General features: G+C 37.8%; 1 protein-coding gene across 1 annotated transcript; it reads left to right on the forward strand.

Annotated features, from left to right (window-relative positions):
- Nucleotides 1-3,292: 3,292 nt before the first annotated feature.
- On the forward strand, nucleotides 3,293-14,858 carry RB195_004270 (uncharacterized protein; the record flags this gene model as incomplete). The annotated part of the gene is made up of 11 exons (XM_064181609.1): nucleotides 3,293-3,330; nucleotides 6,857-6,968; nucleotides 9,528-9,713; nucleotides 9,788-9,924; nucleotides 9,992-10,061; nucleotides 11,538-11,649; nucleotides 11,769-11,899; nucleotides 11,963-12,069; nucleotides 12,150-12,255; nucleotides 14,506-14,625; nucleotides 14,736-14,858. 11 exons carry the CDS (start codon nucleotides 3,293-3,295, stop codon nucleotides 14,856-14,858), a joined length of 1,242 nt encoding a protein of 413 aa, XP_064033300.1.

Below are 14,858 nucleotides of genomic sequence, written 5' to 3' on the forward strand. Positions count from 1 at the left end.
GGAGGATCCATTCGTGGTGGGGCCCACGCAATCACGTTGCTACCGTTAGACATCCTTTTCCAACGCTTTTCCAAGTCCCTTACTTCTACTTATTTTCTTATATGAGCATAAGGGGATTTAGTACACATTCAATATGATGGATTGTACTTCTTTAAAGGGCAGATTTCATGCGGCTTTTTTCTTTCGGGAAACGAAGCGTTTTTCCCCCTAGGCAGTGTAAGTCTGTGTCAAGCACAAATCCCACCCAGATTAGCCGATAACATTTAACACTGTCACATTCTAGTATGATTAGCTCACATAATAGGCGCTCATTTATTCTCGGCTATTTTAATCCCTAGCCCGGCATTTGATTACGGTATCTAATCGGGATCCCCTGTAAGGGAATTCTTTTTCCTTCTCATGTTTTCTCATGCGCACCCTACTTCTTCATTACTTTTTTCTCAACTTATCTTATAATATCAATATCTTACAAGCTCAAGCTATAACGTAATCAGATTATTTATGAGGCAAAATTTACGATTATAGGATTTTATTCCTTGCTAGAAACTTCCATGATGTGTCACTTCAAGTGTTCTCGTTAATAAGTTAAGGGATATATCGTAGCCGTTCTTTTTCAGATTTAGAAATCAACATAGAAATAAGATATGTTGGCAAAATCTCACACTAAGCACTTAGTAATATTTTAGATAGTAGATTCCTCTCCCCAGGAAATAGTAGTTTTGATTTTTTCCAGACTTTATTGGTCCTGGTTTTTCTGGATTATCAAAATAAACGTATCAGGATACGAAAACGGGGCATTTTCATCTTCATTTTTTTACTACACGTCGACAAATTGTTGTCGGTTGATAAAAATTAAGTTTTATTTATTTTTTCTTTCTCGAGCAAACAGCTCAATGCAAACTTGTCAACAATGCACTTTCCATCGTTATTGTCTTTATCGTTTCCAACATTTGCCATCCTCCATTTTGTAGGTTTTTCGATGAATCAGATCAGTTTTTCACCATGTTTTTCTTTTGTTTTTCTCTTCCATTTATTTGATGTTTTTTTTTTGCTTTGCTTTTTTTTCCTTGTTTATTCATGACTCATTCGATGCCCTCCATACACATTACAAATATTACGAGCACTTTTGGGATCTTTAACGACTCGATTATGTGGAATATTCAGAAATTTGTATCGATGCTTAATATACTGTACACGAGGTTGTTAAATAATTTTAGTGGCTAACTTTTAGACAAAATCGTCTTTTTCGGTCCAGAAATTGTCGAAAATGCTCCCTTTTTCCGTTTTGAATTCCATTTCAATGATCTTAAATGAACAATAATCAATAAAACTAAACAATTAAAATAGTAACTAAATAAAACAGTAATATCCTTTAGAGCGAGGTTTCTGTCAAATTACATGTAGCATTTTACGAGTACTTTTTATTCCCATGTGTATTTCTCGGTTGAAAGTACGGCCATCGAATTATTCCCCCTCAAGCAAATATGTATAGTATATTTTTTTTTTGAGGGATAGGAATCACACTATGTTTTTCCGATGTTTTTAGTCAGTATAGTTGAAATATTCAGGATTTACAGAAGCTTGACGATAGTTTTCTTTTTTTCTAGCGAAAGTTTGACATGACGGATTTTTACCGTATTTCTCGATCCTCATTTTGAATGCTATCTCATTATAATGTTCTTACCTTAGAGACTAGTGTTAGGTTCCGTAATTTGATAACTAATTAGGTAATCAATTTCAATTTCACTTTTCGTGCTTGATTGTGATTAGATAACTTAATAACATGATTTCATAATTCCGCATACGTGCATCGTTGAAGTACGGGAAAACGTGCACCGTTTCTAGACGCAGAATTGCAGACAAATCTTGCACGTTTTATTTATTCATCCATGTTTCGTGTAAATTTCGCTCTCAAAACACATTCTCTGACATATACACACATAGACAGACAGACATATATACACACACAACGTTTCTGCGCGTGCATTTATCTTCTCATGCGCGAAAAGCTGTTGACGACGTATGCACTCCGTTTCCCATATTGCCTTTGTTGTGCAGAGCGTACGCAGCGTCCTGCAGCGTACGTATACACCCGTTGTCGATCAGTTTCCACTTGCATTCACTTGCTTCCTCGTCCTTTTTCCCATTCATTCTGTTTCAGATCACGTTCCCGAACAAAATTTTAGAAAAAAAAACTCGATTATTTACTTATTTTTCAACTCTCTCCAATCGCTGCAATTAAATCCATTATAGAGAGAGAGGGAGAATCCAACTATTCACAAATAATTGCACTGTTTTGCTGGTTTTTTTTTGTTCTTTGATTTCTTATTTCTATGAGTGTTCGCAAATGTTTTTTTTTGTTCCGCTAGAATGGGTCTGAAAATGGGGGAGGGGATTTCTAGCTAGGAGCTTTCGTTTGATTTCAGATTTCCCGTAACATGGTAGAAAAATACTTTCTCTTTGTATTCAAAGATCCATGAGGTTGTTAACCCCAAAATCTTAGCACAGTTTGTCAAATCTCAGCTTTTACAATCACTACTCCAAGTGTTTTGGATGCTTAAATTTCTTTTTCGGAAATAATTCTAGGATACCTCAGGATTTTCCCCCAGTTTTTGGTCACATAACATCGGTATTCAAAGTCTTGGAATGATTTTTCGTATCACAGCATTTCGTCGCTTCTTTTTTTTCCCCGAATCAGCTGATACCGTCTTCTACGTCAGCGTTTCGAGTTTCCTTTGGAATTTGAACCAAATTTGAGGAGGAATTTGTAAATGTTTATTATAAGAGACTGTAGAATGTTTGAGAACCATCAAATACTGCATTGTGTTGTAAACGCGTAGGGAAGAAGTGATATATGATCGGTTCTGAAGTTGAAAATCCTTTACTTCTAATGTCAGCTGCGTTCCTCTTTGAATTACAACAGTGTTATTCTCTCTCGAAAAAAAAAATTGGTTAGGAACATTCGAGAAGCTTTTATTATGTTCTGGTTGGTTCTTGCTTCTATTTGTATCTCATCGCTGTCTGTCTGTCTGTCGGTCGGTCTGCCGATGTGTACATGAAGATAACACAGTGCAAATGGTAGAAGCGTACCAAGCTATTCTAGCGACCCGTCACCGACTGATTACGTCTTCTTTGCTGATTCAGGAAGGTGCCTTGTGTTCGTCGTGATGTGGAAGTGAAATCGTTGCTCGTTACTCGGCTTCTTCTTCTTCTTCTTCATCAACCCACGACTCTTCCACATCTTCCCGTCCTACCTACTCTTAATTAACTCGTTCAACAACACAACAGCTCGATGGCAATCCTATCTGAACTGTGGACGCCATTGTTGTGGTAAGTGTTCTTTGTTTACACAATTTACGGTGTTCCCTTAACACTTTAAGAATAGGAAATGCATTCAGAAGAGTGAAAATTTCATCTGCATATAACTAGTTTTTGCGTTTCGGTTTTTTTCTTAGTTTATATCATCTGGAAATTTGGATCCATAGAAATAATGTCCATGCCTCTTTTGAAATGTACCTAAATTCATAGTGTACTGTTCCTCTAAATCTCTATAACTGGATTTTCAGTTGAATTTCGTTTTGTTTTCCGAGTTTTCTTTCTAAAGGAGCTTCTAAAGATCCTGGAAATGTCATGCAGATGTATGCATAGTTTATATATAAAACATTTGTATGAGTTTTAACGCTTTATTTTGTAAAAAGATGTTTTGTTTCTACGCGAACAGGAAGTGAAAACTACTTCTAAGAAGGCAAAAGAATTTTGTATTTAGGTTTTTAAAATGATAACATGCCAATTTTTTTGCTTAACATCCTTCTACTGTCTAGAAACACTTAGAACTTTCAAATCCAATTTTTTAAGAAAGGAAGATAACAGTTCTCAGACGTAGAGTGTTGAGGGAGTTTTTTCAGTGCGGGTTTTCATTCCTTAATATTTTTTCTTATCCAAAGCATCAATCAAAACCGCTTAATTATTTCGAGCAGCGAACGTTCACGAATTTTGAATCTTTTTTCCTCTTTATTAAATGAGCACTGGAAATCTATTAGCCGGAGAGCTTATGCTGTCGGTAAACAATTACTATCGTACACATTTTTGTTCTCGAATGTGTACATTAAGCGATGTTTTTTTTTTCGTGAAAAACAAGTAAAATGATTAGTCTATTTTCTCATGTAATACTCGTATCGGCTTTGAAAGTGCATACTGCGTATTATGCTGCTTAAAGTGCAAATTTCACTCTTACTGGATCTTAAAAACATTTCGTGGATGTTTTTTTTTTCATCCTCAATTCTTAAGAGTATTGCTTTCCTGGAAGGAAGTTTACTGTATATCGACAGAATACATAACTTCTTGGTCTTAAAATTGGACGAACAATAACTAATAGTCGAATTTTTATCCTTTAGCGCAATTGTTCGGCGTTTCTTGACATTTTTTTTGTTCTATTTTCTCACCGCCCTCCTTTTTTTCTAACGACGAATACGCGATAGTGTTGGGAAAAAGGGAACCATGGCGTTTAATAAGATAGATTAACTCCGTCGTAAGTAGCCGTCATTATCGATGTAGTCGACATTTTTCGTGAATGTGACAACTTACTTTGTCACTGTATGAAAGAGAAAGAGAAAGAAGTGGTAATTGATGAGACGATTCGTTAGGTTCTGCCGTGCTGTCTCATTTATAATCAGATAATGAGTTAAAATGAACTTTGTAGTTTGATACACATAGTTCGTGTTACCGTCACCTACCATTTCCATAAAATCACCACCAACGTTCTCCCGTTCTATCGGTTTTCACGAGAAAGTGGGCTTGAAGCAAAAAAAAAAACCAGTCGAGAGAAATCATGATGTACTCTTGTTATTCTGCACTGTAACCTAACCTCACTGTTTTGTTTTGCAGAAACTCTCAAGTACTTTTTTTTCGCGCGGAATCGACCACATGAGTACTCGCTAGAGGAATAGTGATTAGCTGAAGTGAATAATAGAATGTAGCTTGTTTATACCAGTTATTATGCAAAGTTAATGGGTATTTTTTCAAGTAGATGCATAAAATAATTCATAATTGGTTTTTTTTTTCTCTTCGTGGACATATTTTCTTTCTGCATTTTCACCAGTGTGCAACATGGCGTGAGATATGCTGCGACACTGTTGTGAATGTTTTCACGTTCCACCGGCACGTGATGCTGCTCATATCGCTATTTTCGGTAGGAACGGATTGTCATCACAAAAAAGAAAAAAAAAACCACTGAAACTACTAAAACTAGTCACGTGTAGGATACATGAGGGTTGCAAAAAACACAGTGCTTGGAGGTTTGGAGGGACAAATGTCGAAGATATTCATCATAGCGTTCGTAAAGTGCGCTAAAAATGATGGGACTAGTATAAATTACGCAGAAGCATGTTGATGTACAGAAAAAGGTCTAGTATGTGCTTGTGTCATGATAAGATTTTATTAAATTGGCTATCTAGGAGGACGAGTGGTCGTAAAAAGAGTGAGTAGTGCCTTCTGGCTGCTTTTTTTCCTCAATAGATGTCCCATATGCATGTAGCGGTGAGTGGAAGGTACATTTTTCAAACATCAAATTCAATCATACATCAAATTTCATCATATATCCCAGCAAATCTAAGAGTTAACGGACAGTAATCACACGTTGAGGACACAAACTCCACTATGTTCGTACGCTACGATACACTACGGGTCCCAACGTTAACTCCGAAGACGTAGTGCTCGTGCAATAATCTTAAAGGCATCATTCCACGAATCTGAGGTAGTGCAGATTTCAGGTAGAGTGTTCTTATAAGGGATAGTAGATAATGGAGAGGAGGGCGATTCCGTCCATTTCTTCCTAATTGCCGTAAAAAAACGGCCCGGAAGATGCGGCGCAGCACAAAGCTAGCACGCTCCAGTCCAACTCCCTGTAGAAAATGGTGCGCCAGAACGCCTGAAGCAGTATCTTTCGGGCCGTTTTTTACGGCAATTAGAAACAAATGGACGGAATCACCCTTCTTCCCATAATCTACTATCCCTTACAAGATTACTCCACCTGAAATCCGTACTACCTCAGATTCGTGGAGTGATGCCTTTAAGGGACATTAATCACTCGTTGAGGATACAAACTCCACTGTGTTCGTAGATCTTTCACGCTACGATACATTACGGGTCCCAACGTTAACTCCGAAGACGCAATGCTCGTCCAATAACCTTAAGTAAATTAGAATTTCGTGTTCTATTCCCATTCCGGCTATGTAAGTAATCCAGATGCGCGAGGTGGTCAACATGCGCTTCTCTACACTAAGTCTGGGGCCACGATGTCTGAGAAGTTTATCTATTTCTTTGCAGTGTATTTTTAGTGGACGATTAGAATGGCATCTCATTGTGTTTCTTCACAATCGACGATAGTTGCTTGCGGTTGGTTCAGAACAGCTATGCAGCATTTTCCTTCATGGAAAAGTAGGATACTACTTTGCGTTAGTAGGAATATTTAGGTCGCTTTGTTGTTTCGTTCTATTAGTATCTTATTTGATCAAGTTTGTATTATTGCTTATTCGTTCTAACTGAGCGGTTCCACAGATTACAAAAAGTGCGCAGTGTATAAGGGATCAGTTTGTTTTGTTACGCTTTCCATCACTGGTAGACAGAGTTACGGTACATAACAAATTGTCCTACTGTTTGTTCTGTATTTGACAAAATGTGTTCAAAACAAGTTGCTCAAGACAAATGTTCCGAAGTTCCATAGTGTGAAGTACAAGAAAGTCAACGTCCGGCGAAATACTGTCTGGTTGAAATTGTTCAAAATAAGGGATTGTGGACCATGTTCGAAGAAGTGAACCGTGGTGATTTTTACATAATTCTGATAATGAACAATTTCTAGGTACACAAAACAGCATCAAAGCTATGATGAACACTTCACAGAAACAATTAGCACTCTTTTCTATGGTGTAGGCAATCTGAAGGACTCTACGCGACACTTCATAGCTATTATGGTGAGCTTTATTTTTTTTTTCTCGTCTTTTCCTTATTCTGAGGATGTACTTTGGTGTTCTGTCCAGTCGAGATTGTTACTTATCAGACTTTTCTTCGTTCACTTTTGCACGGATGTTTCTTTATCGCCGAGAGAAAACATTTACATAGCTATTTATTTGATTTTTTGAATTTTATTGCGTTTAATATCAAGGAAACTTTGATACGACATCTGCGTTTGTTGTTTGGGCCAAGGATGTTGTAGAATCATTTTTCTCCCATTTTTTTTTCTCAAATCTATTCATATCTGAAAGTGAAAACAAATCTATCCACAACGGAATAGTGCTTTGTAATCGTTTTTTTTTTACGCAGAATGAGATGAAATATTCTCGTTTCATAGTAGTTTTTGTTGAGGCGGTTCTGTACTATCTGATGATTAAAGGGACTTGATATAAAATGCAATTTCTACAAAAAAAAAAGTGATCGATGCGACATTAGCCAAATTCAACTACGATAGTACTGACGAAATTGAAGGGAGAGGAAAGGGAAATTGGTTGTAGTTTTTCTGGGCAGTCTGTTCATTGTGGCCCTAATGAAATAATCAAATCACGCGTTTTTTTTTTCATGAGAAGACTTGTGTACTTCTATTCATCAGAGGGAGAGGAACTGAAAGCTTTTAGAAGAAACCGATTTCTCGGATTCTTGTCTTATTTCGTTGTATCGCACGTGACTGTTGGGGGTAAGAGGGAAAGCAGCAGTGGAATTTTTACACGGGAACGTTTCATCTGTCTGAGATATATCTCTGTGTACTTTTGAAAAAGTTGTTGAAATTTGAAGTCATTTATCCAGTTAGATGGTGAGAAGAAAAGTGTAACCGAACGTATTCTGGCTTCAGTCATTTGCAAATGTCTTTGCATTGATAAGATGTAAATTGCAATAGTGGGACTGCTTATTGCCTATCAATATCGGCGTCCAGCCGCTGAAACGTCAAAGAACATGCCAAAGAACGAGTTTTTCGTTAGTTGTTTTCTAGGACGTCAGGGACTTGCATAATTGTGGCGGGATGTTTATAGTTCACGTGCCTTTGGTACCGTAAATGAGGCTAAGGTTTGCATACAAGACAGTGTTTTGGAAGAATCTAACTCTTAGACTTTCAAAAAAAAAATTTTTTTGGATTGCACAGAGCTGAGAGGTAAAACACAATCTTTTGTGTACTGTTTTGTCTCCTGGTGGGTGGTTTTGTTCTTCGAATACATGAGATTTGACTTTAAATCCATAACCATTTATGCGGGTTACATCATGAAGGGAAAACAGTAGGAGAGAGGTTAAGGCATGCAGATTTGTCTCCATTGCTCGATTGAGGTGATTGAAACGTTTGACACAACTCTGCTTTGTTTCGATTCGCACAAGGAACCCATAAAATGACTCCGTGGACATTCTTAATCGCCTCAATCGACTCGCTCATAGAAAAGAGTCGAACTTTAAGTGCACTAAGGGAACACCGAGCAGAGAATCGAATTCAATGCACTTTTCACGGGAACGTCACATGTGTACATTTTACACAAGTTTCACGTGAATTGAATGTTAGTTGACAAGCTGAGTCGAAGTATACGATACTCTAGTACTTTGTTGCTCAAACGGTAGTTCACAGTTGAAAAAAAAAAGAAGAACCGCATGTTTTTTTTTTGAAACTTTTTTTTGTTGAGGTTATTTGGAATGAAATTTGTGAATGATACAGAAATGTGTTATCTAAAAGTGCACACATTTGATACTATACTATTTTTGATTAATTAGAACACTAATCAAGAGAGGATAGAAAGCGAATGAATGTGATTAATTTCTGTGTGATTAATGAATGGATGATTCGCGTGAAAATTCATCAATAATGCCCCTCATCAATTATGCGTCATGCCACAACCAGCGGTTCACTCCTGAACATATGTGTCCTTGAACATGAAGAAGTGGAACTGGAAAATAATCTATGTGCCTGAGAGTTCACGGACAACTCCAGGAAAAGAACCGTCTGAATGCTTAGAATAGTAGCTGAACCAGTTTGCGATATTTGACAGCAATCCTCGTTCAAATTTTATTTTTTTCTCAAAAGAACGGAAAAAAATGAATAGGAAGAAGTAGATTTTGTGCTTTTACGATTCATTTCACGGTCACTTTTGTAACCTCGATAGTACAACTGTATGAGGCAATTGTTAATTCATGGATGTAAAAAAAAGGAAAACTAGATCTGTTGATCCTTCCGAATAACTTCTTTTTGTTGTGAAAATGTTAGGCGTAGATCCGTGTTCAAATGTTTTTGCACCAAGATACGATCTTGTGTCGATTTAGCACACGAAAGCAGCTTTATGCTGACTTTTTACGAAGCGTTATCAGCTCTAGATTGACAGTTCTCACCTAAACAACCGTTCATGCGATGCCGTTTTGTCTGAAAGGAGGGAAATAATTTAGGGGATAGATGGGACAGAGCGATAAGTCCGCAGAGTAATAATAGTTCGTTCTGGAACATTCCAGTAGAGTTATAACATGTTTTTATAGTGATCTTTATAGTATTTCTAGTGATTTTTTTTCAGGCTGCCACACGCCATCGTTGTTCATTCCTAATAGATCTTCACGAACGAGAATTTGAACGATATGGTGGTGATCCAAAATGGTTGAAAGGATTAAAATATGTTGACGATCCAAAATTACAATTCTTGGACAATATCAACGTGATATTGGCACATCAACCATGGCTATGTAATGGAGAATACATTACGGTGCAGTGCAGATTTTTTTTTTGATTTTTCGTAAATTTTTCAAATTTCACAAACTCCATTGTCTTTCGATTTAGAGTTTGGTACATGGTGATCCTCAAACGCATTGGTCAATTCACGATTTGGCTCAAGCGGTTGTGATCCTCACACACACGCATGCACTCTGCTCATTTGTACATGGTGTAGGTGCTGTGCATCCGAGCCAATCCGCCGAGTAAGTTTGATCTTTGCGCTAAAATTGCTGGCGTATGTTAGTGCCTTCTTAATTGCTGCTCGTTTAGATCGAATCGCACCGAGTGTTCGGACTGGGCGCTGCGAAACAAGGAAAACACCGGGTCACAAACAGGGGAGGTTCGTTGAATGGCTTTGTTCGTTTCGAAATTGGGGGGGGGGGGGGATTAGTCAATCATCAGGAGATTTATCTTTACGCGACCGAGCGTTCGTAAAGTGCTACGGTAGTTTTAATGCGGCTGTTAAGGTACGCTGTATAGTCCTTTTTATTGTTGATGAAATTAGTTGATTATGAAAATTTGATTTTGTTGAGAAAAATTTCATCATTCTTCACATCCCTTGTTGTTTGCATAATCCTATAGTCAGGAGACCGTGAAGTTTCTCTGAAGAAGAAATGTTGAATCAAAACATAATTGCATGTCTGATACGGGGGATTTGATGAAAGGAGCGAAGTGACGTTCAAAAAACGCCGCAGGGAAACGCAGATCAAAGGGAGCGCTGGGAAGCCGCGGTGATCCTCAGTGATCATCTAAAACTTGTAGCTTTGCCGAGTTTTTCATCGTAATACGGTCGTTGTCGTACAAGTTGCGTAGGAACAGTTCATCCGTGTTTTTTTACGATCTCACACACAGCTCCTAGTACATGTTGCACGCTTCACATGGTACAGTGCGGCACGCACTGTTGAGCTATGCATGCTATTAGGCGTACGTATTCATCGTAATGTTACTACTATACGAATGAAAAATGAAACAAAATGGGAATATTGGAGAAGTGGGAAGGGGAAGCGGGAGTGGAGCTGATATTTTTAACTTTTCGGGATCGGAGGAAGGTAGATGAATTGGGCGAAGAGGGAGACAGAAAAGGAAAGAAATTAACCTCACCTTCGGGTTCGTTGCACTTGTATTTATTTAGTGTAAATAGAGAAAAACAAAGTTAATTTCAGTTAAATTCCCTTCAATCAGTTTAAAAAAAAGGTGTCACTAAGTTAACCTAAGAAATAACAAAATTAACTGGAACAGAGTAATATTTTGTTTCTAATACAATAAATACAGTTAATACAAAGGATACAAAAGTACAAGAAATGAGCGGTTTTTTCAACGGTTTAAAAGGAATTCGTTGTCTGCATAGAAATTCCCTTCAAGCCATCCCTTCAATCAATTTTAAAAAAAATGTCATTAAGTTGCAATTTGTTATTTTGTTCCTCCTTTTTGTTAATTTGTTCCGTTTGTTCAAGATTTTTTGGAAAATGGTAGTGGTAAGCAAAAAATTCTAAGGTGTCAGGCCACTGTCATCAAATTTTTTTTGCTCTGTCAACATCTTTGGTTTTCGGTCCAGAAAATTTTGCAGAATAGTTGAATTCTGTAGAGATGTATGGTTCATAAAAATATAGGAGAACTTTAGAGAGAAGGTATTTCCAACAAAATATTTACAAGAACAAAATATTCCCTATATCAATCAGTAGGAGGTTTGTTCGATGAAATATTCAGCACTGTTTCAGCTGAAAATAGTTATGAAGTGTAGAATTTGTTGCTTATTACTTATTAATTTTACTAGTTCTCTTCCTCTTCGTTTGCTGAACTTGGGACTCGATTGCAGGTTGAGGAACTGCTTCGTCGTATGGCAAGTCTTCGACGTCCAACAATCGATGGCGGCGAGATGTCTGCAAATAACGCGCTACACTTTCTCGCCTTAGCTGACGGGTCGTCTGGTTAGCCGACTTTCACATTTCCATTGGGGACCATTTGTCAATTTGGGGCTTGAAGAAGAAGAAGAAGAAGGGAAAAATCCCCATTTTTAGAATTTCAACATAATACGCTTGCTTTATAGACGTAAATTCTGGTGGCGAATCACCGGTAGGAAACTCTGGAGATGAGGAAGCTGTGTTCAGCTACCAGAAAGAGTTCGGATATGTGGATTTTGCGTCACGGAAGGATCGTGCGAAGACCTTTAAGATCCATGTGCGTAGAATTTGAGAACTCCCTGGAACATTCGTTCACCAACGATAAAAGTTGATGTTGCAGGAATTCACCTGGGATCACGGATACAGTCTCCTTAATGATTTAGTTCCGGAATCGGCACAGAATTTGGATGATAAGTTCGAGTTAACGCAAAGACTCACGTATTCATTGTGAGTTTCGTGATGGGTTCTGAGATTGTTATTACTATTCTGATTATTCTGGTCCTCTAGCGAAAATCGTAGTGTTTCAGTATGGGTGGATACGATAACGTGGACACTACTGTGTATCGAAGTGCCGTCTGGAACTATATCCATGCTCTTTTTGGTATAAGACACGATGACTACGATTATGCAAAGGTGAGATTAAATTTTGAATCCACTAGAATCGGAATATCCCATAAATAATGCGGTAATCCATAATTCCTTTATTTTTTTTAAAATAATTGAGTTTATGTTCAAAGGGGCGAAGACAATTTTGAAACTACTTTCAATGGCAGTGCAAGATGTTGTTTGTTGATTTTTTCACCGACAGCCAATCCGCTAAAAAGAAAACTTAGTTTAAAATATACTTTCCTTCTTTTTCTATATTCCCCCCCCCCCATTTTTCCACCAAATTTCTCCCCATTTTCCAAAATTTTCTTGTTTGTGACGAGAAAAAAAAAGACTCTTCTAGTGCCGTTGTTTAGAAACACCGCATTATTTTTGAGATAATCCAATAGGTTAACGATATTCGCATTCATATCTTGTCTAATTACTTCTAAAAGGGTTTTTCATGCAGTTACCTGTGTTTTTTTTTTGTTCATAACAAATTTACTATGAAGTAGCATCTATTTGTTGTTTGCTAACTTTCACTTCTTAGACGGTATCTTTTAAATGTTGTAGATATTACAAAAGTTATTGCAATATTTCAATCGGATGATGCTCTTGCATCAGAATGTCGTAGTGATCTCTTAAATAATCCGACCTTCTCTCGTAACTTGAAAACGTCTGCAAATGATAAGCGTGTCGGCGGCACCAGGATTAGACGTTGGAGTTATCAACAACTGATCAACAAACAAAAACTTCGTAAATTTGATGGGTGAAAAGAAAAGCGTACTTTGCACGACGAGTTTAGCCGAGTGGATGATGGAGAAAACATCGAAAACAACTTCACTCGTTTGATTAATGACCATGATCATGGGAAAGATAAACAGAATGTAGCCAAAACGAATGGAAACGATTAGTAATTCGCTTCCAGGAGAAAGATGTTTTTGACGAGTGTTAGATGACTCTCCGTTTTTTGATCGTATGCATATTTTGAAAGGAGTTCTTTTTTTTCGCTTGACAAATCGGTTTTTATGGCAGACATATGCCAGTCATGCGAAGCTTTGCCTCTTTGTTTATCGAAGTGGAAGCCAGCTGGTAGGGATTTTTCTCGAAGCTACAGTAATGAAACACGGTGATGTTACTTAGAGGGCTACGGACCTTTACCTTATTTAAATGAGAAGTCTGCGTGTACTGTAGGGTTCGGTACCAATTTAAGGATCGGATTAGCAATCCGTTTCCATCCATCCTTATCGACAAACAGTTTCCGCGACGTTTCCCCGGCGAATGTTATCTTCGAATGATTTTCGTCTCTCGATGGGCTTTGGACTTCCCCCGAGACGTGAATTTAGTTCTCCTTCCTCTCTTCTTTTTTCTTTTTGTTTTTTTTCATTGGGTATGATAAGATAACTTCTTCCACAGATCTCCTTCCATCTTCCATGTTTTTTTCGGGTGTTGTCCTTGAAAGTTTCTTGCGGTGTACGTGACTTTTGTGGTAGTCCGAGGTGATTGACCTCTTCACTAGTAGCTAAGAAAAGTTGGTAAACATGGGTCTTGCGTTGCGAGGGAGTGGTATTTGACAGAGTGAGTGAATGGGGATGTCATTTTAGGGCCGAGAAAGGGAGCGGAACCGTTTCCAGTTGTGGTGGCCAGTTGAATTCGTTTATTTGATGAAAAATAATTGAATTGAGGTGGACACACCCCCAAATTACTGGTTTCCCGTTTCTTGTCTGTTTTTTTTTATGTTATCGAGGTGAACAAATCTTGAGAAGAAGTTTTTAAGAAAGAAAAACAAGAACAAATTTTTATTTTCAACAACTATCTGTTCTGAATCAGGGGTTGATATGCTTTGCGGAGTGAAAATTTTCTGATTTTTTTTTCGCGTCATCTTCTCCAAGTACATCGTACGTACTATAACCAGGTGTAATTGATATTTGTGCACCCAGGTGATCAGTAAACAGTTGGCCGGCTCGGTCACACCAACATTGTAAACCTTATACCGAGTGCTCAGAGTTCAAGGGGTACGTCGTTCATCTCGTGCAGAGAGAGATGTGGTAGACGGACACATTGGGAGCAGATGGATGTGTTTTCCGCATTCAAACTGCTATAATAGCCTCGCAAAATGCTCCATTTTTTTCCCCCGCTGCAGTCATCGTAATTACTCGTACTAATGAGCAAACACATCAAATTTCTTCTGCTCGAGTTCCACCATATGCACCTGGTGGAGATTAGCACCTAGTATGTATGAGGGCAGGGTTCAGAAATTTCGAACAAAAATCAGTATAAATTTTCGAGATTTTTCAGGTGAATACATTGTTATCCCGTGAGATGAAGACGTTTGTGAAGACAGCAGCATGTTTCCCTCATCGAATTACAGATGATATGCGAGCATCCGTAATGAAGGACTTTAAAATCTCAGAAAAGGTGAGGATTTCGATTAATTTCCTTGATTTTTTTTCAGATACATTTGTTTATTTAATTTTTTCTATGGATTTTAAGTGCGTGGTTTTCTTTTTGACGGGTTTTTTTTCTAGATCCACGTGATGTTGTTGATAATGGAAGCACGTCTCCAAGCATCATTATTGTACTTCACTCGAGCCCTAACAAATCACTATTCTCAAACGAAAAGAGCCACTCAGCCAAAACGTCTAGATTAA

This window comes from Necator americanus, chromosome I, assembly GCF_031761385.1.
Source record: "Necator americanus strain Aroian chromosome I, whole genome shotgun sequence".
Lineage (NCBI taxonomy): Eukaryota > Metazoa > Nematoda > Chromadorea > Rhabditida > Ancylostomatidae > Necator > Necator americanus.